We start from the raw sequence: 27,551 nt of genomic DNA on the forward strand, positions 1-27,551 counted from the left end.
TTATGAATCTGACCACTCCAGGTGTTTCGTTTAAGTAGAATCACTTAATTTCACTTACCAATATGTCCATAAGATTCACTCACACTGTAGCATGTATTAGAATTCCCTTCCGTTCTCTTTTTTTTTTAGCTGCCGGACACCTGGCATCTTAGTTCCTCAACCTGGGATCGAACCTGCGACTCCTGCTTTGGAAATTTGGGAGTCTTAACAACAGAACCACAGAGAAGTCCCCTCTTCTTTTTTTTAATGCTGAATAATACTCTAGTATATGTGCCTGCCCCACCGGCTTATCCATTGTTTGATCATGGGCACTTGAATTGCTTTCATGCTTTACTTACTGTGAGTAATGCTGCTCTGAACGTGGGTGTACAAGGCACCAGAGTGTGCTTTCAATTCTTCTGAGTATTTCCTCATAGGTAGAATTGCTGGATCGTATGGTTCTAAGATTTTTATATCCTGTGATGGAGAAAATGTTCACATACTGAGGAACGGGGGAGTCGATTTGGCTTATACATGGTTCAGCCTGAACTTTATGTGAACTAAGACAGCCTGTCAGACTCTCACAACACATCAGCTTTAACTGTTGGAGTAAAGAATGTCTGTCCTGCATGTAAAGATGGACCCCTCTTCTCATGGTGTCCATGTTGACACTCTCTGTAAGATAAGGTTTCCTTCCCAGACCCCAGGGTCCTGCTGTCTCACTATCTGTGTACGAAGTCTGTCTCTTAAGAAAGCTTGAAAGAATATACTCTGTCATGTGTGATGTGTGTTCTTTGCTTGGATGAGGTGCAGGATTGTGCCAGACACCATGTTTCAATGGAGCAGCTCCTCAGAGCTCTCTGAGAAGGTGCCTCCCAGACTACAACCCTCAGTTTGGCTCAAATAAAACTCTTTCCTATTTCTATCAGAGATTGTTTACTGATTATTTCTATGGACACTTGCATTCACTTGTTCATCAAGGACCCCGAGAATTAGGGGCTATAAAACTGAAGACCCTGCTCCCACCTTCCCTATCTTTTTGCACTACTTGACTCCCTACAGCCTGCACATTACTTGAGACACTCCAGTGTGGGGACCCCCAAGCCCAGCTGGACCCCAGCCAGGAGAAGGGGAGCTTAACATCTCTGATGTGAATTCAAACAACACAAGCATGGAACAAGCATTGGGCCTGCGTCCAGACTTGCACAAAGGATTGGAAGAGGATAAAGGGGATGTGACTTGGTTCCCTTCTTCAAGTTTGCTGGGAGAGCTGAGCACAGAGGCAGGGAAGCGGAACAGGATGTAAGGTGTCAGGAGCTCTATACATAAGAGAAGGAGCAAAAACCCAGGAGCAAGTGAGGTGGGTCACTGGTGAGGGGCTGAGAAGATTTGGACACACATCAAAAACCCTGGATACAAACCACTGAAATGGGATTTAAATGCCAGAATTGACTCTTATAGGGCTTCCCAGGTGGCTGGGTGATAAAGAATCCTCCTGCCAATGCAGGAGACACAGGAGACGCGAGTTCAACCCTGGGTGGGGAAGATCCCCTGGAGAAGGAAATGGCAACCCACTTCAGTATTCTTGCCTGGGGAATTCCATGGACAGAGGAGCTTGATGGGCTACTGTCCATGGGGTCGCAGAGTGGGACACAACTGAGCGACTGAGCATGCACACTTACGTTATAATTTTGATGCTCACATCAGGTTTTGAAAAGTCAGCTCCACAAGATTAAATTGCTTAAGCTGTTGTGCAGAGTTTTAGTTGGTTGTGTGGGGACTCACGGGAAACCCCAGAGCTGGTTGAAACAATTATTTTAAGGGAAGACATTTGAGATGCAAGGGACGTAGAAAGAAGCCTTCTCTGAGCCTCCCTTTTCTGACTCAAAGCAAAAGATTCTGGTTAAGTACGGCTGCCAGAAACTGCCTCTTTGGGGAGAGGCTGCTCCCGAGAGGGTGATGGTAAGTTAAACTATGACAATAACTATGCTCTCTTGGAGTTTTCTAGCCTGAAGAAGCTGGAAAGTCCACTTACACCTGCAGAGATAGCATTATCACAAAGTATCTGACCTCATGTTTGCTCTCTCAACCTATTTGTTTTTCCTCAAGGAACTCATTGAAAAAAAAAGAAACACATTTGTTTTTCCCATAGAAGCCTTTTCTCCCTACCCCCATCCCCTACTCCCCTGCTCCCTACTGAGCTGGGTGTTGTTTTTTGTTTACTCGCTCAGCTGTATCCGTGTCCAACTCCTTGCGACCCCAGGTACTACAGCCCACCAGGCTCCTCTGTCCATGGAAATCCCCAGGCAAGAATACTGGAGTGAGTTGCCATTTCCTTCTCCAGGGGATCTTCCCAATGCAGGGCTCAAACCCGTGTCTCTTGCATTGGCAAGTGGGTTCTTTACCATTGAGCCACCTGAGAAGCCCAAGTTGGATATATAAGCCTGTAATTTTAATCATTTTAGCAAGTTATACCTTCTTTTAGCTTCCATACAGAATCATTTTCTCCTGTTAATCTGTCTTCTTTTTTTTTTTGACAAGGTTCAGTCATAGAACCTAAGAGGAGAGAGGAAATGTTTTTCTGCTCCAACAGTGGCAAGGTTTAAATGTTTCAACAATGTAATGTGCTACAGAATAAAATATGTGGGGGACTTCCCTGGTGGTCAAGTGGCTAAGACTCAGCACTCCCAATGCAGGCGGCCCGGGTTTGATCCCTGGTCAGGGAACTAGATCCCACATGCCGCAACTAAGACCCAGCATAGCCCAAGAAATAAAAATAAATATTAAGAAAAAAAAAAGAATAAAATATGTGGTCAAGTTTAGGAAGTAGAGTCTAGAGTTCATCCATTTAATGGTGCCAAAGGGACCTCTCTGTGCCAGACGCTAAACTAGGCATCAGGGATTTAGAAGCAAAGAACACTGTCAACTTTAACAACAGTGGGACATTTGGAGACACCTTATACTGAAATAAATTTCACATGGTTAAAAGATTAGGCCGTGCTGCACAGCATGTGGGATCTTAGTCCCCCGATCAGGGATCAAACCCACACCTCCTGCATTGGAAGTGCAGAGTCTTAATCACAGGACCACCACGGAAATCCTTAATGATGATAACTTTTCAAAACAACAAGAACATAATAGGAGAACCCACACAAAGCGTTTAAAATAACTCTTTGAAATTGTTGCCATTCCCTCGCTAAGTAGAGTCCAATTCTTTGTGACCGCATGGACTGCAGCACGCCAGGCTTCCCCGTCCTTCACCATCTCCCTGAGTTTGCTCAAACTCATGTCCATTGAGTCTGTGATGCCATCCAACCGTCCCACCCTCTGTCACCTCCTTCTCCTCCTGCCCTCAGTCTTTTCCAGTATCAGGGTCTTTACCAGTGAGTAAAGTCTTCCCATCAGGTGGCCAAAGTATTGGAGCTTTAGCATCAGTCTTTCCAGTGAATATTCAGGTTTGATTACTTCTAGGATTATATTAGGACAGATATTTAAGCCTTGAGAATTTTTATGTCCAATATCACATTGATCACATTGTATAGAATTTAGAAGATCCCAATTGTCAGGCTGTTATGATTCATGTGAGCTTTTTTTTTTTTGCTGCAGACTTGTGGGACCCTAGTTCCCCAACCAGGGATCAAACCCAGGGCCTCCACAGTGAAAGCACAGAGTCGTGACCAGTGGACCTCCGGGGAGTTCCCAACTCAGGAAAATGCAATGCAGATCCATCCCTGCCGCTTTCTCCTCACCCTCTCATCTCTCCAGTGTCGTTTACCTTTGCATTCATCTCACGGTTACTGTAAAAATGTAAGAGGGATGCTTACATTGCTTTTTCATTTTCATTCAACAATTACCCTTTTTTTTTTGTTTTAATTTTTACTTATTTTTGGCTGTGCTGGGTCTTTGTTGCTGCCCAGACCTTCGCTAGTTGTGACGAGTGATGGCTGCTCTCTAGTTGCAGTGGGCAAGCTACTCCCTGGGGTGGCTTCTCTTGCTGGCGGAGCACCGGCTGTAGGGCCCATGGGCTTCAGTAGTTGTAGCTCACGGGCTCTAGAGCACAGGCTCAGTAGTTGTGGTACATGGGTTTAGTTGTACCGTGGCATGTGGAATCTTCCTGGACCAGGGATTGAACTCATGTCTCCTGTATTGGCAAGGGAATTCTTTACTATTGAACCACCAGGGAAGCCCTACCCTTACGAGATGGCTCACTTTCTCCGATGGTTTCCCAGCCTCATGACCTCTATCTCTTAAATAGTAGCATCTGTTCTTTTTCATATACATCTCCAAGTTTATGAAATTAAATCTCAGATGTATAACCATGGTTGAGATTGGGTACTTTGTGTATATATTCAGTTCAGTTCAGTCACTCAGTTGTGTCTGACTCTGCATTAAATATGAATATTTTAAGTTGACCCTGAAAACACTGGCCTGTGATTCACAAGCAGAAGACCTGTCCCCAGCGGCATACATTGATTTTGTCTCACATCCTGTACTACATAAATGGACTCAGGACTCCCCTGGTGGTCCAGTGGTTAAGATTCCAAGCTCCCAATGCACAGGGCCTGGGTTCGACCCCTGGTCAGCAATCTAGATCCCATATGCCGCAACTAAGATCCAGCACAACCAAATAAATATATATATTTTTAAAAAGTAAAGAAAGATGAATGGACTCAGGCCATGTGCTCTTTTTGGCTTGGTTTCTTTCACTTGGTTTTGAGTTTGCAGGTCCTTCTGCGGGACTGTTGCATGAGGCTAAGATGACCCCTACTCATCACGGCAGTAGGGTCCTACATCATGTCATCATATTGGACATCTTAAACCTACCCAGGGCTATTAGTCAATTGCATATTAGTAAGGCTGAAAGGGAAAAACATGGCAATGTCACAGAGTACCCATAAATCACGTAGACTTTTTAATTTTTGCTTCTTTTCATTCTTTTTCCTTTGTATACACTATTGAAAATTCCTATCCTCTAATCCACTTATTACTTATTTATTTTTGGCCAGGCTGGTTGGCCTGCAGGATCTTAGTTTCCTGACCAGGGATTGAACCTGCACCCTTACACTGGGAGCTTGGAATCTTAACCACTGGATCACTAGGGAAGTCCCTAACTCACTTATCATCTTTTCCATTTTCTCTGCTCTCCTACAGATGCCCTTGAGATGTTAGATAGCATCAGTGACTCAGTGGACGTGAATCTGAGCAAACTCTGGGAGATACTGTAGGACAGGGGGAGCCTGGCATGCTGCAGTCCATGGGGTGGCAAAGAGTCAGACACGACTTAGAGACTGAACAGCAACAACAGATGCTCTGTACTGTATTTTTCTTCTCCTCCATTGAGTTTCTCAGCTCCAGAATTTCTGTTTGGTTCTTTAAGATCTGCATCTCATTGGCAAAAATTCCACTTTATTTTTTTGAGATTTCATTGAATTTTCCTTTGGCGTTTTCTCATGGAGTTCCTTCAAAACAGCATTTTTGAATTGCTTATTTGCTTGTTCACAAAATTCTGTGTCTTGAGGAACCCAGTGATTAGGATTCTGTGCTTCCACTGTCGGGGGGCCAGGTTCAATCCCTGGTTGGGGAACTAAGATCCCACAAACAGAGCAGGCAGAAAAGGAAAGAAAAAGTTTGTATGCCTATGTGCCTTTCAGATCGATTATTGGGAAAGTGTCACTTTCTGTTTGTAATGACATGTTTCTTTGATTTTTCTTTTCTTTTTTTGGTAGTTTTCCATTGGTGCTTTTGCATTTTAAGGAGCAAGCACCTCCTTAAGCCTTTGCTAGCCACATTCAGTGGGGTATTCTTTTTAATGATAGTGGTGTATTATCTGGGGCCTTCTCTTTCTCTCCCTACACTTGCTCCACTTTTCTTGCTCCCTCTGTGGGAGAGTTCTTAAGCTTTTCTGTCTCTCTGCTCTGACAACTCACCAGGCTGCCTCCTGGAAGCCTGCCTCTGGATTCCCAGAAGGTGGCTCTAGAGCTCCAGTCTGTGGGCGCCCTCGCCCAGAGCAGGGGCCGGTTTGCTGAGCCTGCTTCTTGTCTGTAGAGTTCCTATGGGCACTGCAGGGGGAGGGTCCCACAAGGAGCCCCTGGAGAGAGGGGGCAGGTGTGGGTCCAGCACTTGGGGCACTGAGGGCGCCCGTGGACCCTGTAGGGTGTGCTGTCCCTGTGTGCTGGTCCCAGAGGCTCGTGATTGGACTCACCGTTGAAAGCAATTGTTTTAGTGCCCTTTGGAATGCCTGTCTGCCTCTTTCCCAAGATCCTTTGTCTCCATCATGGAGGTCCCGCCTCCGGAAGCTGGTGGCGCTGTAGACAAACCGGTGTCTCCAGCGGTGCCCTGCCTATCTCGGGGAGCAGAGCACTTACTCACCACTTTTCTTCTCCTTGGTGGGAGAGGTGGTCTCTGAGTAGATCAGCCCCCGGAGATGTTCCCTGGGAAAGAGGGCCAGGCTGAAAGCTGAGAAATCCTCTCTTGGCCCCCTCTGCTGTGACTACATTGTCTTGGCACGCTGGAATCTCCCCCAGGGAAAACTCACTTTCTGTGATTACTTTCTCTGTGTGTCGGAATTTGCCCAGGTCAATTTTCCCCGCCGCCACCACCGCAAGGGAGATGGGGGCAGGCTCACTGGCCCTGCAGGTTCTGCAGCCCATGCAGAGGTCCATCTGCCTGGCACTAAGATGCACAGATAGGCGAGATTCCTCCCAGGTTCCTTGACACGTGGCGCTAGGTCTCACAGGCGCCCGCTTTTGTTCTGTCTGTTGTTTTGTGCTTCGTCGCTCAGTTGTGTCCGACTCTTTGCCACCCCATGGACGGTAGCCAGCCAGGCTCCTCTGTCCCTGGGGATTCTCCAGCGAAGAATAGTGGAGAGGGTTGCCATCCCCAACCCAGGGATTGAACCCCGGTCTCCTGCATTGCAGGCGGATTCGTTTTAGAAAGAGGCTAAAAGGAGGCAGCAGAGGATGAGATGGTTGGATGGCATCACTGACTCAATGGACATGAGTCTGAGCAAACTCTGGGAGATAGTGGAAGACAGGGAGGCCTGGCGTGTTGCAGTCTATAGGGTCGCAAAGAGTCCGACGAGACTGAGCACACACGTATATTTGCACCACGTCTCACCATCTAAAAATATTAATTTGTGTATGTTTACTAATGTTTTTGGAGTGCCCCTCCACGGGAAAAGCAGCCTCCCTGAGAGCAAAGATTGTTTTTCATCCTTATATTCGCAGAGATTAGACACAAGAAGCTCAATTCATGACTGAAGATCAAATGAATGAGGCTATTAGTTGATTGCTTGAATCAGCTTAAAACATTTCAGTGTATTAGTTGCATTCCATCTGAAAAGACTGTAATCTTCTTAAAGTATAAACTCTTGTGGGTTGGCCTGTGTCTTCTGTTTCTTTAGAGAAATGGAGACTCATGGGTACTTTTATTTTATTTGCGGAGAGGGGAGGGGGTTGTTGTGCTAGGTTTTGTTGCCGTGTGCTGGATTTCTGTAGTTGCAGTGAGCAGGGGCTACTCTCTGGTTGAGGTGCTCGGGCTTCTCATGGCGGTGGCTTCTCTTCTTGCAGAGCATGGGCTCTTGTAGTTGTGGCTCACAGGCTCTGGAGCATGGGCTCAGTAGTTGTGGCACAGGGGCTTAGTCGCCCTGCGGCATGTGGAATCTTCCCAGACTGGGGATCAAACCCATGTCCCTTGTGTTGGCAGATGGATTCTTAGCCACTGAGTCACCAGGGAAGTCCTGGTGGGTGTTTTTTAAGTTAATATGCTTAAGATAGTATTTGTTTTGGCTTGGGGGTTTGGGGGTGGGTTTCAGTGGGTATTTTTGTTTTGGGGAGATGATATCTTAGAGATTTAGATGAAGTGACAGAAGAAGCCATGTAACTATCTGGTAGAAGGACATTTTAGCCTTCAATCTATAGGGAGAAGTCATCAAGATAAGCGTAGAGAGAGCCTCTATAAGTACAGCTAAGGCAGGGCTTCTTAACCTTGTTACTATTGACATTTGGAGACTGATAGTTCTTTGTTGTGAACACTGTAATGTGCACTGTAGAATGTTTAGAGCATCCTTGACTTCTACCGACTAGATCAGCAGTCTCCAACATTTTTGCCCCCAGGGACCAGTTTCACGGAAGACAATATGTTGATTCAATAAATTTATATATTGCAGAAAGATTACCACCACAGCATTAGCTAGCACCTGCATCCCATATTTAACCTTTTTTTTTTTTTGTAGTGAGAACATTTAGGATGTATTGCCTTAGCAACTTTCAATGCACAATACAGGATTATCAGCTATAATCATCATGCTGTACATTAAATCCCTAGAACTCGTCAATCCCATAGCTGGAAATTTGTACCCTTTGAACAACAGGCAGAGATTCTGCATTTTAACAAGCTCCTGGGTGATGCCATGAGGTTGGTTTGTGGGTTTCACTTTGAAAAGTAAAATTAATCTGTAATGAAAATTGTTTTCCAGATACCCACTGCTCAAAAATCAATAAAGAGGCCAGGTTGGTGGAAAGAAATATTTGCTTTATTTTGGATGTTGGCAATTGGGGGGAGAGGGTGGGATGTGGAATCCTGCCCCAAAGTCCAGCTACCCCCACCCCACTGACAACCAGTGGGTGAGAGCTTTTTTAGATGGGGGGAGGGAGCCGTCATGAAGAAACAGCACAGTCAGCTCTGACAGTCATCTTGAAATTAATTGGTCATCCATCAGTGGTCAGATCAGCATCATCTCAATTGTTTTCAGTGCTGTTTGTCTTCAGCTCCAGGATTGGATGGTTCCCATATCCTTAAGCGGAGAAGGCAATGGCACCCCACTCCAGTATTCTTGCCTGGAAAATCCCATGGACGGAGGAGCCTGGAGGGCTGCAGTCCATGGAGTCCCTGAGGTTCGGACACGACTGAGCGACTTCACTTTCACTTTTCACTTTCATGCATTGGAGAAGGAAATGGCGACCCACTCCAGTGTTCTTGCCTGGAGAATCCCAGGGACGGGGGAGCCTAGTGGGCTGCCATCTATGGGGTAACACAGAGTTGGACACGACTGAAGTGACTTAGCATTAGCATATCCTTAAGGCCATTTCTCAGAACTGTGGCAGCTGTTGTCATGGCTGCAGTCTGGTCATCATGTCCTTAACTTCTTTCACCTGGTGGGGGTTTCAGTCTCTACAGGACAGCTCATAGGATATGGCTCAGAATACTGTCTATAGACCTGGAGAAGGAACTAAAGGTTCTTGACTTTGCTTAATGACTAAACTGGCATTATTTGGTCTCCTTTGACTGTCTTCCTTTGTGTCTGCATCTTCTTACTTCTCTGACTAAACTTATTCCTTGGCTGAAGTTTCCCCACAGACAACAGACAGGTGGAGGATGAGGTTGGAGAGGGGAGGATCATAGGGTCCTGCTCCATTTCAAATCTGTGCTTAAAAAACATCAGATTAATGACAGAAATGGGAAAGATCTACAGGCTCCAGAAGACCAGGGATCAGATTAGTGGATGAGGATGGAAGACATGGAGCGGGCGGGACTAGGGTATGGCTGTCAAGGGATGTATTTAAGTCTTGATGCAAGTTTTGCCCGTTCTTATTACTAGAAGCACATTTGGATAACAGGATGTCAGATGCAGACGACACTTCAGAAGGTAAGTCAGGGCCTCCCCGGTGGGTCTGTGGTAAAGAATCCACCTTCCAATGCAGGAGACATGACTTCAGTGCCTGGTCTGAAAAGATTCCACACGCTGCAGAGCAGCTGAGCCCGTGTGTTACCACTACTGAGCCTGTACTCTAGACCCACCCCGTGAGCTGCAACTACTGAGTCCACGTGCTGCAACTATAGAAGCTCGCATGCCCTAGAGTCCATGCTCTGCAATAAGACAAGCCCTTGAATGGAGATGCTCACGCATTGCAACAAAAAGTAGCCCCTGCTCGCTGCAACTAGAGAAAAGCCTGTGAAGCAAGGAAGACACTGCACAGCCAAAAATAAACAAATAAATGAAATTACTTTTTAAAAAAAGGTTAGTCAGAGGAGAGAGAACTGAAGGAAAGGTATGTGAAGAAGTTGAACACAATTGACAAGGCTGGTGGAGACGGCTTAGTAGCTGTCATCTGAGGGCAAATCCAGTCAGAGGCAATGCCAAGTCTGAGTCTGAATTCCAGATCTCCCCTTTGTTAACTCATGATTCCTCTGATCCTTGAGAAATGGGCACTCTGATCCCTCTTGAAAGTGAAAGTGAAGTTGCTCAGTCATGTCCCACTCTTTGTGACCTCGTGGACTGTAGCCCACCAGGCTCCTCCGTCCATGGGATTCTCCAGGCAAGAAAACAGGAGTGGATTGCCATTTCCTTCTCCAGGGGATCTTCCCAACCCAGGGACTGAACCCAGCTCTCCCACATTGCAGGCAGACGCTTTAACCTCTGAGCCACCAGGGCAACCCTTAGGAGGATGATTATGTCACGGTATATAGGCTCCACCAAGAAATCTGGTTTGGAGAAGCAGCTAAGCATCTCCCTGTGAGCTGAACAAAGGACTTCAGTCTTCAACAGTCAGGTTGAAGGGAGGGGTTCTCTGAGGCTGGCCATTATGTATGATTATAGGTGGTTCTAGCAGTAAAGAAACATCTGCTGGATCATGGAAAAAGCAGGAGAGTTCCAGAAAAACATCTATTTCTGCTTTATTAACTATGACAAAGCCTTTGACTGTATGTATCACAATAAACTGTGGAAAATTCTGAAAAAGATGGGAATACCAGACCACCTGATCTGCCTCTTGAGAAATTTGTATGCAGGTCAGGAAGCAACAGTTAGAACTGGACATGGAACAACAGACTGGTTCCAAATAGGAAAAGGAGTACGTCAAGGCTGGATATTGTCACCCTGCTTATTTAACTTATATGCAGAGTACATCATGAGAAACACTGGACTGGAAGAAACACAAGCTGGAATCAAGATTGCCGGGAGAAATATCAATAACCTCAGATATGCAGATGACACCACCCTTATGGCAGAAAGTGAAGAGGAACTAAAAAGCCTCTTGATGAAAGTGAAAGAGGAGAGTGAAAAAGTTGTCTTAAAGCTCAACATTCAGAAAACGAAGATCATGGCATCTGGTCCCATCACTTCATGGGAAATAGATGGGGAAACAGTGGAAACAGTGTCAGACTTTATTTTGGGGGGGCTCCAAAATCACTGCAGATGGTGACTTCAGCCATGAAATTAAAAGATGCTTACTCCTTGGAAGGAAAGTTATGTCCAACCTAGATAGCATATTCAAAAGCAGAGACATTACTTTGCCAACAAAGGTCCGTCTAGTCAAGGCTATGGTTTTTCCTGTGGTCATGTATGGATGTGAGAGTTGGACGATGAAGAAGGCTGAGCGCCGAAGAACTAATGCTTTTGAACTGTGGTGGGTTGGAGAAGACTCTTGAGAGTCCCTTGGACTGCAAGGAGATCCAACCAGTCCATTCTGAAGGAGATCAGCCCTGGGATTTCTTTGGAAGGAATAATGCTAAAGCTGAAACTCCAGTACTTTGGCCACCTCATTTGAAGAGTTGACTCATTGGAAAAGACTCTGATGCTGGGAGGGATTGGGGGCAGGAGGAGAAGGGGATGACAGAGGATGAGATGGCTGGATGGCATCACCTGCTCCATGGACGTGAGTTTGGGTGAATTCTGGGAGTTGGTGATGGACAGGGAGGCCTGGCGTGCTGCTATTCATGGGGTCCCAGAGAGTCGGACATGACTGAGCAGCTGAACTGAACTGAACTGAGCAGTAAAGAACCTGCCTACCAATGCAGGAGACACAGGAGACTCGTGTTCAATCCTTGGGTCAGGAATATGCCCTAGAGAGGACATGGCAACCTAATCCAGCATTCTTGCCTGGAGAATTCCCATAGACAGAGGAGCCTGGAGGGCTACAGCAGTCCATGGGGTCACAAAGAGTCCGACACGACTGTAGAGACTTAGCACGCATGCATAATAACAACAGCAATGAAAGCAAGTCAAAGAAACAGTTCCAACATGGAGTCAGAATTGGCTCTTCCTTGCAACAATCTTAGTTCACCAACCAGGGATCAAACCCATGTGCCCTGCATTGCAAAGCAGATCCTTAACCACTGGGCTACCAGGGAAGTTCCAGCAAAGCCTTTTTAAAGACAAGAAGAGAGAGGGGCTCCCTGGTTAGCTTATGTACAATTTTCTGGTTAATGGTGGAGTAACAGGGCTTCCTAGGTGGCTCAGCAGTAAAGAATCCACTTACCAATACAGCAGATGCGGGCTTGATCCCTGGGTCGGAAAGATCCCCTGAAGAAGGAAATGGCAACCCACTCCAGTGTTCTTGCCTGGGAAATCTCCTGAATAGAGGAGCCTGGCAGGCTACAGTCCATGGGATTGCAAAGAGTTGGACCTGACTTAGTGACTAAACAAGAGGGTGACGTCACAGGGATTAACATTATCCATCCTTAGGCATCAGTAGGTCTGGGGGCTACAGGCTCATGGTCATCAAGTAGTTAAAATCTTCCATTTGAGTTCGGGGGTGGTTCTACCTTCTGTACAACAACTCAAGAAATGTGCATGCGATATTATTATCTTGATACTTCAGAGAAGAGCTAAAGGAGAGGATATGGGGGAGAGTCTCCTCAGGCAAGCCCCATAGAGCCCTCCTTGGTCACGTTAGCAGTATTTAATACAGTGTGTATATATATTTTAAATATTTTATTTTATTGGCTGTACCATGTGGCATGTGGGATCTTAGTTCTGCAACAAGGCATTGAACCTGTGGCCCCTGCATTGGAAATGTGGAGTCTTAACACCGAAGCATCAGGGTTAGTCCCTAATATAGTGTATATTTTAATATTCTGTGTATGTGTGGTTCCACTGAAGTGTGATGTCCATGAAAACAATATTATCATTATTAGACTTTTATTAGAGTAGGTTTAGCTTCACAGAAAAAATTGAACAGAGGGACAGAGATCTCTCTCAAACCTCCTGTGCCCACACAGGCATTGTTCCTCCCTGTAGCAAGATACCACACTGAGTGGTACATATATTCAGTTCAGTTCAGTTGCTCAGTCGTGTCCAACTCTTTGCGATCCCATCAATCACAGCATGCCAGTCTTCCTGTCCATCACCAACTCCCGGAGTTCACTCAAACTCACGTCCATCCAGCCATCTCATCCTCTGTCATCCCCTTCTCTTCCTGCCCCCAATCCTTCCCAACATCAGGGTCTTTTCAAATGAGTCAACTCTTCGCATGAGGTGGCCAAAGTACTGGAGTTTCAGCTTCAACTTCAGTCCTTCCAATGAACACCCGGGACTGATCTCCTTTAGGATGGACAGGTTGGATCTCCTTACAGTCCAAGGGACTCTCAAGAGTCTTCTCCAACACCACAGTTCAAAAGCATCAATTCTTCGGTGCTCAGCTTTCTTCACAGTCCAACTCTCACATCCATACATGACCACTGGAATTACTGTTGATGAACCTATATCAATAGGTCACAATCATCCAAAGTCTATAGGGTTCATTCTATGGGTTTAGGAGAGCAGTGATCTTGTTTTCCCATTTCATTGCTGGTGTTCCTAAAAGAATACCTGAATTTGAGAAAAGTTATTAGTAAAAATGGGATGAATGACAAGGATAAAATGACGTACATTGGATTGAGTTGTTTGTATTCCCTACTTGCAGAAAAAAAAAAAAAAAAGAATCCAAACTGGGGATTCAAGGAATCTATATTTAGATGACCCTTTCCTGTGGTGGGGCTTACCTTGTGGCTCAGTTGGTAAAGAATCTGCTTGCAATGTGGGAGACCTGGGTTCGCTCCCTGGGTTGGGAAGATCCCCTGGGGAAGAAAAAGGCTACCCACTCCAATATTCTGGCCTAGAGAATTCCATGGGCTGTATAGTCCATGGGTCCGCAAAGAGTTGGACACGACTGAGTGACTTTCACTTTCACGTTTCCTGTGGTGGGTATTTAGATAGCAACAGTGACAACAGAGGAGGCTTTAGAGAAACCAGTAAGAAAGTCATTGTCAACTACAAACTGGCACTTACCAAGAGCACTGCCAGTGACTGAACGAAAAAGGCATTTGCCATCTGCCCCTTCGGAGATTGAACCCAATGCTGCTATAGCTGTTGACCTTCAACAACCCCTGAGGGAGTTCAGGGCACAGTGAGGCACTCCGTGCTCCAGGGAATCTGGTGGGACAGGTCTTCAGATAGTTAGATGTTTTTAAGAACAGATTTTATGAACTCAAGGGCTTCCCTTGTAGCTCAGTTGGTAAAGAACCTGCCTGCAGTGCAGGAGACATGGGTTCGATCCCTGGGTCTGGAAGATCCCCTGGAGAAGGAAATGGCAACCCACTCCAGTATCCTTGCTGGAAAATCTCATGGATAGAGGAGCCTGGTGGGATGCAGTCCATGGGGTCCCAAAGAGTTGGGCACAACTGAACTACTCACACTTACTTTATGATCTCAATCCTTGCATCTCCTCATACCTAAGGAAGCAATAAATCCCTTCATGGTGACATCAGATCTTCATGACTAACAAAATCCTTTTGTAAAATGAGTGCTAAGCTGGGAGGACCCTGTGCCCGAAGGGCGGTGGCCAAGAGGAGTTACCCCATGTCCGAGGTCAGGGGCAGCAGCCGGGAGGACCAAACCCACGTCCAAGGAGCGGTGGCTTGCGGGTGCAGGAGGGCCTAGAGGAGCTATCCCACGTTGAAGGTCAGGAAGGGCAGCAGTGAGGAGATACCCCTCCTCCAAGGTAAGGAGCAGCGGCTGCGCTTTGCTGGAGCAGCCGTGAAGAGATACCCCACACCCAAGGTAAGAGAAACCCAAGTAAGATGGTAGGTGTTGCAAGAGGGCATCAGAGGGCAAACACACTGAAACCATACTCACAGGAAACTAGTCAATCTAATCACACTAGGACCACAGCCTTGTTTAACTCAATGAAACTAAGCCATGCCCGTGGGGCAACCCAAGATGGGCGGGTCATGGTGGAGAGATCTGACAGAATGTGGTCCACTGGAGAAGGGAACGGCAAACCACTTCAGTATTCTTGCCTTGAGAACCCCATGAACAGTGTGAAAAGGCAAAATGATAGGATACTGAAAGAGAAACTCCCCAGGTCAGTAGGTGGCCAATATGCTACTGGAGATCAGTGGAGAAATAACTCCAGAAAGAATGAAGGGATGGAGCCAAAGGAAAAAGAATACCCAGCTGTGGATGTGACTGGTGATAGAAGCAAGGTCCGATGCTGTAAAGAGCAATATTGCTAGGGACCTGGAATGTCAGGTCCATGAATCAAGGCAAATTGGAAGTGGTCAAACAAGAGATGGCAAGAGTGAATGTCGACATTCTAGGAATCAGCGAACTGAAATGGACTGGAATGGGTGAATTTAACTCAGATGACCATTATATCTACTACTGAGGGCAGGAATCCCCCATAAGAAATGGAGTAGCCATCATGGTCAACAAAAGAGTCTGAAACGCAGTACTTGGATGCAATCTCAAAAACGACAGAATGATCTCTGTTCATTTCCAAGGCAAACCATTCAATAGCACAGTAATCCAAGTCTATGCCCAAGCAGTAACGCTGAAGAAGCTGAAGTTGAACGGTTCTATGAAGACCTACAAGACCTTTTAGAACTAACACCCAAAAAAGATGTCCTTTTCATTATAGGGGACTGGAATGCAAAAGTAGGAAGTCAAGAAACACCTGGAGTAACAGGAAAATTTGGGCTTGGAATACGGAATGAAGCAGGGCAAAGACTAATAGAGTTTCACCAAGAAAATGCACTGGTCATAGCAAACACCCTCTTCCAACAACACAAGAGAAGACTCTACACATGGACATCACCAGATGGTCAACATCGAAATCAGATTGATTATATTCTTTGCAGCCAAAGATGGAGAAGCTCTATACAGTCAACAAAAATAAGACAGGGAGCTGACTGTGGCTCAGACCATGAACTCCTTATTGCCAAATTAAGACTTAAATTGAAGAAAGTAGGGAAAACCACTAGACCATTCAGGTATGACCTAAATCAAATCCCTTATGATTATACAGTGGAAGTGAGAAATCGATTTAAGGGCCTAGATCTGAGAGATAGAGTGCCTGATGAACTATGGAATGAGGTTCATGACATTGTACAGGAGACAGGGATCAAGACCATCCCCATGGAAAAGAAATGCAAAAAAAGCAAAATGGCTGTCTGGGGAGGCCTTACAAATAGCTGTGAAAAGAAGAGAAGCGAAAAGCAAAGGAGAAAAGGAAAGATATAAGCATCTGAATGCAGAGTTCCAAAGAATAGCAAGAAGAGATAAGAAAGCCTTCCTCAGCGATCAATGCAAAGAAATAGAGGAAAACAACAGAATCGGAAAGACTAGAGATCTCTTCAACAAGATTAGAGATACCAAGGGAACATTTCATGCAAAGATGGGCTCGATAAAGGACAGAAATGGTATGGACCTAAAGAAGCAGAAGATATTAAGAAGAGGTGGCAAGAATACACAGATCAGATCACATCAGTAGCTCAGTCATGTCCGACTCTTTGCGACCCCATGAATAGCAGCATGCCAGGCCTCCCTGTCTATCACCAACTCCCGGAGTTCACCCAGACTCAGGTCCATCGAGTCAGTGATGCCATCCAGCCATCTCATCCTCTGTCATCCCCTTCTCCTCCTGCCCCCAATCCCTCCCAGCATCAGAGTGATTGCCAATGAGTCAACTCTTCGCATGAGGTGGCCAAAGTACTGGAGTTTCAGCTTTAGCATCATTCCTTCCAAAGAAATTCCAGGGTTGATCTCCTTCAGAATGGACTGGTTGGATCTCCTTGCAGTCCAAGGGAGTCTCAAGATTCTTCTCCAACCCACCACAGTTTAAAAGCATCAATTCTTCGGCACTCAGCTATATTCACAGTCCAACTCTCACATCCATACATGACCACAGGAAAAACCATAGCCTTGACTAGATGGACCTTTGTTGGCGAAGTAATGTCTCTGCTTTTCAATATGCTACCTAGGTTGGTCAAAACTTTCCTTCCAAGGAGTAAGAATCTTTTAATTTCATGGCTGCAGTCACCATCTGCAGTGATTTTGGAGCCCCCCCAAAATAAAGTCTGACACTGTTTCCACTGTTTCCCCATCTATTTCCCATGAAGTGATGGGACCAGATGCCATGATCTTCGTTTTCTGAATGTTGAGCTTTAAGCCAACTTTTTCACTGTCCACTTTCACTTTCATCAAGAAGCTTTTTAGTTCCTCTTCACTTTCTGCCATAAGGGTGGTGTCATCTGCATATCTGAGGTTATTGATATTTCTCCCGGCAATCTTGATTCCAGCTTGTGTTTCTTCCAGTCCAGCGTTTCTCATGATGTACTCTGCATATAAGTTAAATAAGCAGGGTGACAATATACAGCCTTGACGTACTCCTTTTCCTATTTGGAACCAGTCTGTTGTTCCATGTCCAGTTCTAACTGTTGCTTCCTGACCTGCATACAAATTTCTCAAGAGGCAGATCAGGTGGTCTGGTATTCCCATCTCTTTCAGAATTTTCCACAGTTTATTGTGATCCACATACTCAAAGGCTTTGTCATAGTCAATAAAGCAGAAATAGATGTTTTTCTGAAACTCTCCTGCTTTTTCCATGATCCAGCAGATGTTGGCAATTTGATCTCTGGCTCCTCTGCCTTTTCTAAAACCAGCTTGAACATCTGGAAGTTCAAGGTTCACGTATTGCTGAAGCCAGGCTTGGAGAATTTTGAGCATTACTTTACTACTATGTGAGATGAGTTCAATTTTGTGGTAGTTTGAGCAGCCTTTGGCATTGCCTTTCTTTAGGATTGGAATGAAAACTGACTTTTTCCAGTCCTGTGGCCACTGCTGAGTTTCCCAAATTTGCTGGCATATTGAGTGCAGCACTTTCACAGCATCATCTTTCAGGATTTGAAAGAGCTCTGGAATTCCATCACCTCCACTAGCTTTGTTCGTAGTCATGCTTTCTAAGGCCCACTTGACTTCACATTCCAGGATGTCTGGCTGTAGGTCAGTAATCACACCATCGTGATTATCTGGGTCATGAAGATCTTTTCTGTACAGTTCTGTGTATTCTTGCCATCTCTTCTCAATATCTTCTGCTTCTGTTAGGTCCATACCATTTCTGTCCTTTATCGAGCCCATCTTTGCATGAAATGTTCCCTTGGTATCTCTAATCTTGTTGAAGAGATCTCTAGTCTTTCCGATTCTGTTGTTTTCCTCTATTTCTTTGCATTGATCGCTGAGGAAGGCTTTCTTATCTCTTCTTGCTATTCTTTGGAACTCTGCATTCAGATGCTTATATCTTTCCTTTTCTCCTTTGCTTTTCGCTTCTCTTCTTTTCACAGCTATTTGTAAGGCCTCCCCAGACAGCCATTTTGCTTTTTTTGCATTTCTTTTCCATGGGGATGGTCTTGATCCCTGTCTCCTGTACAATGTCATGAACCTCATTCCATAGTTCATCAGGCACTCTATCTCTCAGATCTAGGCCCTTAAATCGATTTCTCACTTCCACTGTATAATCATAAGGGATTTGATTTAGGTCATACCTGAATGGTCTAGTGGTTTTCCCTACTTTCTTCAATTTAAGTCTTAATTTGGCAATAAGGAGTTCATGGTCTGAGCCACAGTCAGCTCCCTGTCTTATTTTTGTTGACTGTATAGAGCTTCTCCATCTTTGGCTGCAAAGAATATAATCAATCTGATTTCGATGTTGACCATCTGGTGATGTCCATGTGTAGAGTCTTCTCTTGTGTTGTTGGAAGAGGGTGTTTGCTATGACCAGTGCATTTTCTTGGTGAAACTCTATTAGTCTTTGCCCTGCTTCATTCCGTATTCCAAGCCCAAATTTTCCTGTTACTCCAGGTGTTTCTTGACTTCCTACTTTTGCATTCCAGTCCCCTATAATGAAAAGGACATCTTTTTTGGGTGTTAGTTCTAAAAGGTCTTGTAGGTCTTCATAGAACCGTTCAACTTCAGCTTCTTCAGCGTTACTGCTTGGGCATAGACTTGGATTACTGTGCTATTGAATGGTTTGCCTTGGAAATGAACAGAGATCATTCTGTCGTTTTTGAGATTGCATCCAAGTACTGCGTTTCAGACTCTTTTGTTGACCATGATGGCTACTCCATTTCTTATGGGGGATTCCTGCCCTCAGTAGTAGATATAATGGTCATCTGAGTTAAATTCACCCATTCCAGTCCATTTCAGTTCGCTGATTCCTAGAATGTCGACATTCACTCTTGCCATCTCTTGTTTGACCACTTCCAATTTGCCTTGATTCATGGACCTGACATTCCAGGTCCCTAGCAATATTGCTCTTTACAGCATCGGACCTTGCTTCTATCACCAGTCACATCCACAGCTGGGTATTCTTTTTCCTTTGGCTCCATCCCTTCATTCTTTCTGGAGTTATTTCTCCACTGATCTCCAGTAGCATATTGGCCACCTACTGACCTGGGGAGTTTCTCTTTCAGTATCCTATCATTTTGCCTTTTCACACTGTTCATGGGGTTCTCAAGGCAAGAATACTGAAGTGGTTTGCCGTTCCCTTCTCCAGTGGACCACATTCTGTCAGATCTCTCCACCATGACCCGCCCATCTTGGGTTGCCCCACGGGCATGGCTTAGTTTCATTGAGTTAAACAAGGCTGTGGTCCTAGTGTGATTAGATTGACTAGTTTCCTGTGAGTATGGTTTCAGTGTGTTTGCCCTCTGATGCCCTCTTGCAACACCTACCATCTTACTTGGGTTTCTCTTACCTTGGGTGTGGGGTATCTCTTCACAGCTGCTCCAGCAAAGCGCAGCCGCTGCTCCTTACCTTGGAAGAGGGGTATATCCTCACTGCTGCCCTTCCTAACCTTCAACGTGGGATAGCTCCTCTAGGTCCTCCTGTGCCCGCGCAGCCATGGCTCCCTGTACCTGGGGTGCTCCTTCAGGCCGCCTCCCCCGACCTCGGACGCGGGGCAACTCCTCTCGTTGCCACCCCTGACCTCAGATGCTGGGCATCTCCTCTTGGCCGACCCCACTGACCTCGGACGCAGTGTAGCTCCCCTCGGCCATTCCTGAGCAGTCACAGTCCAGCACTCTCTGCCAATGCCCCTGACCTCAGACGCGGGGCAACTCCTCTCGGCCGCCGCCCTTCGGGCATGGGGTCCTAATCATGATGGTGTGATCACTGACTTAGAGCCAGACATCCTGGAATGCAAAGTCAAGTGGGCCTTAGAAAGCATCACTATGAACAAAGCTAGTGGAGGTGATGGAATTCCAGTGGAGCTCTTTCAAATCCTGAAAGATGATGCTGTGAAAGTGCTGCACTCAATATGCCAGCACATTTGGAAAACTCAGCAGTGGCCACAGGACTGGAAAAGGTCAGTTTTCATTCCAATCCCAAAGAAAGACAATGCCAAAGAATGCTCAAACTACTGCACAATTGCACTCATCTCACACGTTAGTAGAGTAATGCTCAAAATTCTCCAAGCCAGGCTTCAGCAATACGTGAACCTTGAACTTCCAGATGTTCAAGCTGGTTTTAGAAAAGGCAGAGGAACCAGAGATCAAATTGCCAACATCTGCTGGATCATGGAAAAAGCAAGAGAGTTCCAGAAAAACATCTATTTCTGTTTTATTGACTATGAAAAAGCCTTTGAGTGTGTGGATCACAATAAACTGTGGAAAATTCTGAAAGAGATGGGAATACCAGACCACCTAACCTGCCTCTTGAGAAAACTTTATGCAGGTCAGGAAGCAACAGTTAGAACTGGACATGAAACAACAGACTGGTTCCAAATAGGAAAAGGAGTACGTCAAGGCTGGATATTGTCACCTTGCTTATTTAAGTTATATGCAGAGTACATCATGAGAAACGCTGGACTGGAAGAAACACAAGCTGGAATCAAGATTGCCGGGAGAAATATCAATAACCTCAGATATGCAGATGACACCACCCTTATGGCAGAAAGTGAAGAGGAACTAAAAAGCCTCTTGATGAAAGTGAAAGTGGACAGTGAAAAAGTTGGCTTAAAGCTCAACATTCAGAAAACGAAGATCATGGCATCCTGTCCCGTCACTTCATGGGAAATAGATGGAGAAACAGTGGAAACAGTGTCAGACTTTATTTTGGGGGGGCTCCAAAATCACTGCAGATGGTGACTGCAGCCATGAAATTAAAAGACGCTTACTCCTTGGAAGGAAAGTTATGACCAACCTAGATAGCATATTCAAAAGCAGAGACATTACATTGCCAACAAAGGTTCGTCTAGTCAAGGCTATGGTTTTTCCTGTGGTCATGTATGGATGTGAGAGTTGGACTGGGAAGGAGGCTGAGTGCCGAAGAATTGATGCTTTTGAACTGTGGTGTTGGAGAAGACTCTTGAGAGTCCCTTGGACTGCAAGGAGATCCAACCAGTCCATTCTGAAGGAGATCAGCCCTGGGATTTCTTTGGAAGGAATGATGCTAAAGCTGAAACTCCAGTAGTTTGGCCACCTCATGCGAAGAGTTGACTCATTGGAAAAGACTCTGATGCTGGGAGGAATTGGGGGCAGGAGGAGAAGGGGATGACAGAGGATGAGATGGCTGGATGGCATCACTGACTCGATGGACCTGAGTCTGGGTGAACTCCGGGAGTTGGTGATGGACAGGGAAGTCTGGCATGCTGCGATTGATGGGGTCAAAAAGAGTCAGACACGACTGAGCCACTGAACTGAACTGAACTGTGGCATTGAACTACCCCTTCACCAAACCTTATATGTTGACTTTCCCCATTGCTGCTTTGGAGCAGTCTCTCTGAGCTATCTGACATGCTGCCTCCCAGGCTGCAGTGCTCATTTTGCCCCAAATAAAACTTAACTCAGAACTCTCAATTTGTACATCTTTTTTTTTTAGCCAACATCATCCACATTGTGTATGAATATCTGGGCATTTCAGTCGCTGGAGAGGCAGGCTTGACCTGTGGCGAGAGGAAGGGGGAAAATCAGGCTTTTGAAAATGAAACTGACTTTAGCATCTCATTCCTGCCTTTCTCTCTTTCCTAGAAAGTACCGCAAGCACTCAAAAAGGAAACAAACCATGTTCACGGAGAAACAGTTGGCATATTTAAATTTTCTTAAAAATTAAAAAACCCATACCCCATCCTTGGCCTCCAGAGAGAAATGGCCTCAAAAATGGAGCTACACCTAACAGTCCTGCAGGTCAGAAAACAAGCCCCATCTCACCAGGCCACCTCATTTGTTGTTCTTCTTCAGTTGCCAACTCATGTTGCAACCCTGTGGACTGCAGCCTGCCAGGCTCCCCTGTCCTTCACCATCTCCCAGAGTTTGCTCAATTCATCCTCATTGAGTCGGTGATGCTATCTAAACATCTCATCCTCCGCCGCCCCCTTCTCCTCCTACCTTCAATCTTTCCCAGCATCAGAGTGTTTCTCAATGAGTTGACTTGTTGCATCCAGTGGCCAAAGTATTGGAGCTTCAGCTTCAGCATCAGTCCTTCCAATGAATAACCAGGGCTGATTTCTGGGATAATTCCTGAAGCTTGATACCATTGCAATCCCCAAGACTCTGAAGACCCAGACTACTACTCATACCCTATTACATGCTCTCCTAACCTCTAGAGCAAGATGGGCAAAATTTTTGTGTAAAGGACCAGATAATAAACACTTGTGAGCCATACAGTCTCTGCCACAACTGTTAAATTCTGCCTTGATAGCAGCATAGGAGCAGCCATCGAGGTTGTGAAAACAAATAGATGTGTCTGTGTTCTCAAATGGGCTTCCCTGGTGACTCAGATGGCAAAGAATCTGCCTGCAATGCAAAAGACATCTGTATGATTCCTGGGTCAGGAAGATCCTTTAGGGAAGGAAATGGCAAACACTCCAGCATTCTTGCCTGGAGAATTCCATGGATATTTTGTGTTCCATATGACTTCATGGACGCATATTAGAAGTTCATATGTTATTGACATGTCATCAATTCTTCTTCTTCTTGTGCTGGTTTTTTTTTTCTTTCCTCCCAACCATTTCAAAATGTAAAACCTCTTAACTCATGGGCCATACTGAAACAGATGGTGGATCACAGAATTACCTTTAAGTGGCTTATCTTTAATCTCTCTCTTTATGTCTCCAAATTCCAGCTGCAGTGTTTGTACCATTGCCATTTATTGTTTAGTCATTCAGTCATAGCCCTCCAGGGCTTCCCTGGTGGCTCAGACGGTAAAGTGTCTGCCTGCAACGCGGGAGACCCGGCTTTGATTTCTGGGTCAGGAAGATCCCCTGGAGAAGGAAATGGCAATCCACTCCAGCACTCTTGCCTGGAAAATCCCATGGATGGAAGAGCCTGATAGGCTACAGTCCATGGGGTCGCAAAGAGTCGGACATGACTGAGAGACTTCACTTTCACTATAGCCCTCCAGACTCCTCTGTCCATGGGATTCTCCAGGCAAGAATACTGGAGTGGGTTGCCATGCCCTCCTACAGGGGATCTTCTGAAATCAGGGATCAAACCCATGTCTTCTGCATTGGCAGGCAGGTTCTTTACCACTGAGCCACCAAGGAAGCCATGTTTTCTCCCTCAGCTCGGCTCAGTTGCTCAGTCGTGTCCCACTCTTTGCAACCCCATGAATCACAGCATGCCAGGCCTCCCTGTCCATCACCAACTCCCTGAGTTCACTCAAATTCATGTCCATCGAGTCGGTGATGCCATCCAGACATCTCATCCTCTGTCTCCTCTTCTCCTCCTGCCCCCAATCCCTCCCAGCATCAGAGTCTTTTCCAATGAGTGAACTCTTCACATGAGGTGGCCAAACTACTGGAGTTTCAGCTTCAGCATCAGTCCTTCCAATGAACACCCAGGGTTGATCTCCTTTAGGATGGACTGGTTGGATCTCCTTGCAGTCCAAGGGATTCCCAAGAGTCTTCTCCAACACCACAGTTCAAAAGCATCAATTCTTTGGCACTCAGCTTTCTTCACAGTCCAACTCTCACATCCATACATGACCACAGGAAAAACCATAGCCTTGACTAGATGGACCTTTGTTGGCAAAGTAATGTCTCTGCTTTTGAATATGCTATCTAGGTTGTTCATAACTTTCCTTCCAAGGAGTAAGTGTCTTCTAATTTCATGGCTGCAGTCACCATCTGCAGTGATTTTGGAGCCCAGAAAAATAAAGTCTGACACTGTTTCCACTGTTTCTCCATCTATTTCCCATGAAGTGATGGGACAGGATGCCATGATCTTCGTTTTCTGAATGTTGAGCTTTAAGCCAACTTTTTCAGTCTCCTCTTTCACTTTCATCAAGAGGCTTTTTAGTTCCTCTTCACTTTCTGCCATAAGGGTGGTGTCATCTGCATATCTGAGGTTATTGATATTTCTCCTGGCACTCTTGATTCCAGCTTGTGCTTCTTCCAGTCCAGCGTTTCTCATGATGTACTCTGCATGTAAGTTAAATAAGCAGGGTGACAATATATAGCCTTGATGTACCCCTTTTCCTATTTGGAACCAGTCTGTTGTTCCATGTCCAGTTCTAACTGTTGCTTCCTGACCTGCATATAGGTTTCTCAAGAGGCAGGTCAGGTGGTCTGTTTTCTCCTTACCTTTCACCAATACTCTTTTCACAATCTCTTTAGCAGTATTTCCTGAATTCTGCCCCTTGTCTTTATTTCAAGGTCAATGCTTTGTCCTAGATTGTGTAAACACTTTTCTTATCTAACTTAGTGGCCTTCGCAAAGCTCTCCTTACCATCAGTTCACCTCCAGTCAACCTTGGAACATGCCATCAGATCAGTTATCAATGGTTTTGCTTAGAAGTTTGTTTTTGGGGAAAAAAAAATTGTTTAGGGACCGTCCGGTGGTTAAGACTCCACCTTCCACTTCAGGGGGCGTGAATTCTACCCCTGGTCGGGGAACTAAGATCCTGCAGGTTGAGCAGTGCAGCAAAATATATATATATATATATATATATATATTTTTTTTTTTTTTTTTTTTTTTAAGGGATTTCCTTGGTGGTCCAGTGCTTAAGACTTCACCTTCCAATGCAGAGGGTGCAGGTTCAATCTGGTCAGGGGCCTAATATCCCACATGCCTCGGGGCCAAAAAACCAAAACATAAAACAGAAGAAGAAAAAAAGGAAAATAAAATAGAAGAAATATTGTAACAAATTCAATGAAGACTTTAAATACGGTCCACATCAAAACATCTTTGTAAAAAAATTGTCACTTAGCCTTTAAGGTCCTTCATGCTGCTAAGTCGCTTCAGTCGTGTCCGACTCTGTGCGACCCCATAGACGGCAGCCCATCAGGCTCCCCCGTCCCTGGGATTCTCCAGACAAGAACACTGGAGTGGGTTGCCATTTCCTTCTCCAATGCATGAAGGTGAAAAAAGAAAGTGAAGTCGCTCAGTCATGTCCGACTCTTAGCGACCCCATGGACTGCAGCCCACCAGGCTCCTCCGCCCATGGGATTTTCCAGGCAAGAGTACTGGAGTGGGGTGCCATTGCCTTCTCCAAAGGTCCTTCATAATCTGACTCAAATCCTTTTGTTTTAGAATATAACTTTTAAGTTTACATGTTTTTTTTTTCAACTTTACATTTTCAAGTACAATTTCCCCAGGCAATTTAAAACAAAACAAACCAAAAAAGGAAAACAAAAACAAGTGATGGTCAGACTTGGCCCAGCGGCGGACCGTGTACAGATATCCGTGCTATGGCACCCCCTAGTGCTGACCACTTTGCTTTCCCATACCTTGCCTTACCTTATAATTTAAGCTATAGTTTTTTCCAGAAATCACGTAGGGATGAGAGAACTGGGCCGTAAATAAGGCTGAGCACCTAAGAATGGATGCTTTCGAATTGTGGTGCTGGAGAAGACTCTTGAGAGTCCCTTGGATGGCAAAGAGATAAAACCAGTCAATCTTAAACGAAATCAACCCTGAATATTCATCAGAAGGACTGATGCTGAAACGGAATCTCCAATACTTTGGCCACCTGATGCAGAGAGTAGACTCATTGGAAAAGACCCTGATGCTGGGAAAGATTGAGGACAAGAGAAGAAGGGGGTGACAGAGATGGTTGGATGACATCATAGACTGAATGGACATGAGTTTGAGCAAACTCCAGGAGATAGTGCAGGACAGGGGAGCCTGGTGCTGCAATCCATGGGGTCCAAAGAGTGGGACACGACTTAGGGGCTGGACAACAGCAGCAAATATCTTGCTCTGGGGGTTCAGATCCTTGCTTCACTTTCTGTGCCCATAGCCTCATTCCTGCTTCTCCCTGGCCATAGGTTGGCAGGGGTTCCACAAGCCAAGATGTGGAACAAGAGCTGTCCTCAGCTAGAAACATCAATTAAATGATTGAGTAAAATAAAAATGCTTCTGAAATCCTCTCCTCAGGATTGGTTCAAGAATTGTAGAGTGAAATCCAAGAAAGCCAAAGATGAGGATTTCCCATCAGAACAGCGAAAAGTTCTACAGCCATTCGCTGAGGTCATGGTCAAGATCGGCTCCGCCAAGGAGAACGTGGCTGCACCTCCAAGGTCCTCTCTGGCGCCACCCCTGAATCCCTAGTTTGTGCAGATCCTCTGATACCTTCCTTCCAGCTCAGCATATGGCCTGCCCTGAAGTCTCTCACAGACCATTCACTGGGCCACAAAATTGTCCACTTTGGCTGTTGCCAAGACCCGAATATATACTACCTCTATCCCATTGTAGAATCCTGAGCTGTCTCTACAAACCTCAATACTAATTCTTTGGGCTCTTTTTTTTTGCCACAAATCTCTGTGAGAAGCTAGGCCCAGAAAGTCACATGTTATGATATGTCATGATTCCCATCCCAAGCTGGAATCAAGATTGCTGGGAGAAGTATCAACAACCTCAGATGTGCAGATGACACCACCCTTATGGCAGTAAGCAAAGAGGAACTAAAAAACCTCTTGATGAAGGTGAAAGAGGAGAGTGAAAAAGGTGTCTTCAAACTCAACATTCAAAAAACTGAGATCACAACATCCGGCCCCATCACCTCATGGCAAATAGATGGGGGAAAATGTTCTCATCACAAAAAAGAAACGATAATTGTGTGATGGGATGGAGATGTTAACTAATGCCATGGCAGGAATCATTTTGTCATTTATAATTATATCCAATCACCATGCTGTACACCTTAAACTTATACAATGTTATATGTCAATTACATCTCAATAAAACTGGAGAAACAAATTTTAAATAAAATCTGTGTATTTTATTTTGCATAATTTATACCTCGATAAAAAATAAATATATAATAGGACTAGTAAGGACAGTTATCTTCTTTTTTCCCGCTTCTTTGTTTTGATTTTGTTTCTGTTTTTTTTTTTTCTTTCCTTCAGTATTGTTCAGCTAATAAGCTTTAGTCATGAGACTTTCCCGGTGGTCCAGTGGCTAAAACGATGTGCTCCCAATGCAGGGGGCCTGGGTTCAGTCCCTGGTCAGGGAACTAGATCCCATGTGCCACAACCAAGACCCAGCACAGCCAAATAAATGGACAAATATTTTAAAAAATTAGTTGGTGTTGGCTTTTCT

The 27,551-nt window shown here is 45.3% G+C and overlaps 1 protein-coding gene across 1 annotated transcript; it reads left to right on the forward strand.

Moving 5' to 3' along the window:
• The first annotated feature begins 1,150 nt into the window (after positions 1 to 1,150).
• Positions 1,151 to 27,169, forward strand: DPRX (divergent-paired related homeobox). Its single transcript, XM_086349415.1, is given in 5 exon segments — positions 1,151 to 1,281; positions 22,042 to 22,120; positions 22,123 to 22,197; positions 26,388 to 26,532; positions 26,535 to 27,169. Coding segments are annotated over 5 exon segments (609 nt in total). The 3' UTR covers positions 26,714 to 27,169.
• Positions 27,170 to 27,551: the final 382 nt, after the last annotated feature.

Source organism: Bos grunniens, chromosome 18, assembly GCF_055505025.1.
Source record: "Bos grunniens cultivar Pamir isolate PY7600 chromosome 18, Bosgru_T2T1.0, whole genome shotgun sequence".
In the NCBI taxonomy this organism is placed as follows: domain Eukaryota; kingdom Metazoa; phylum Chordata; class Mammalia; order Artiodactyla; family Bovidae; genus Bos; species Bos grunniens.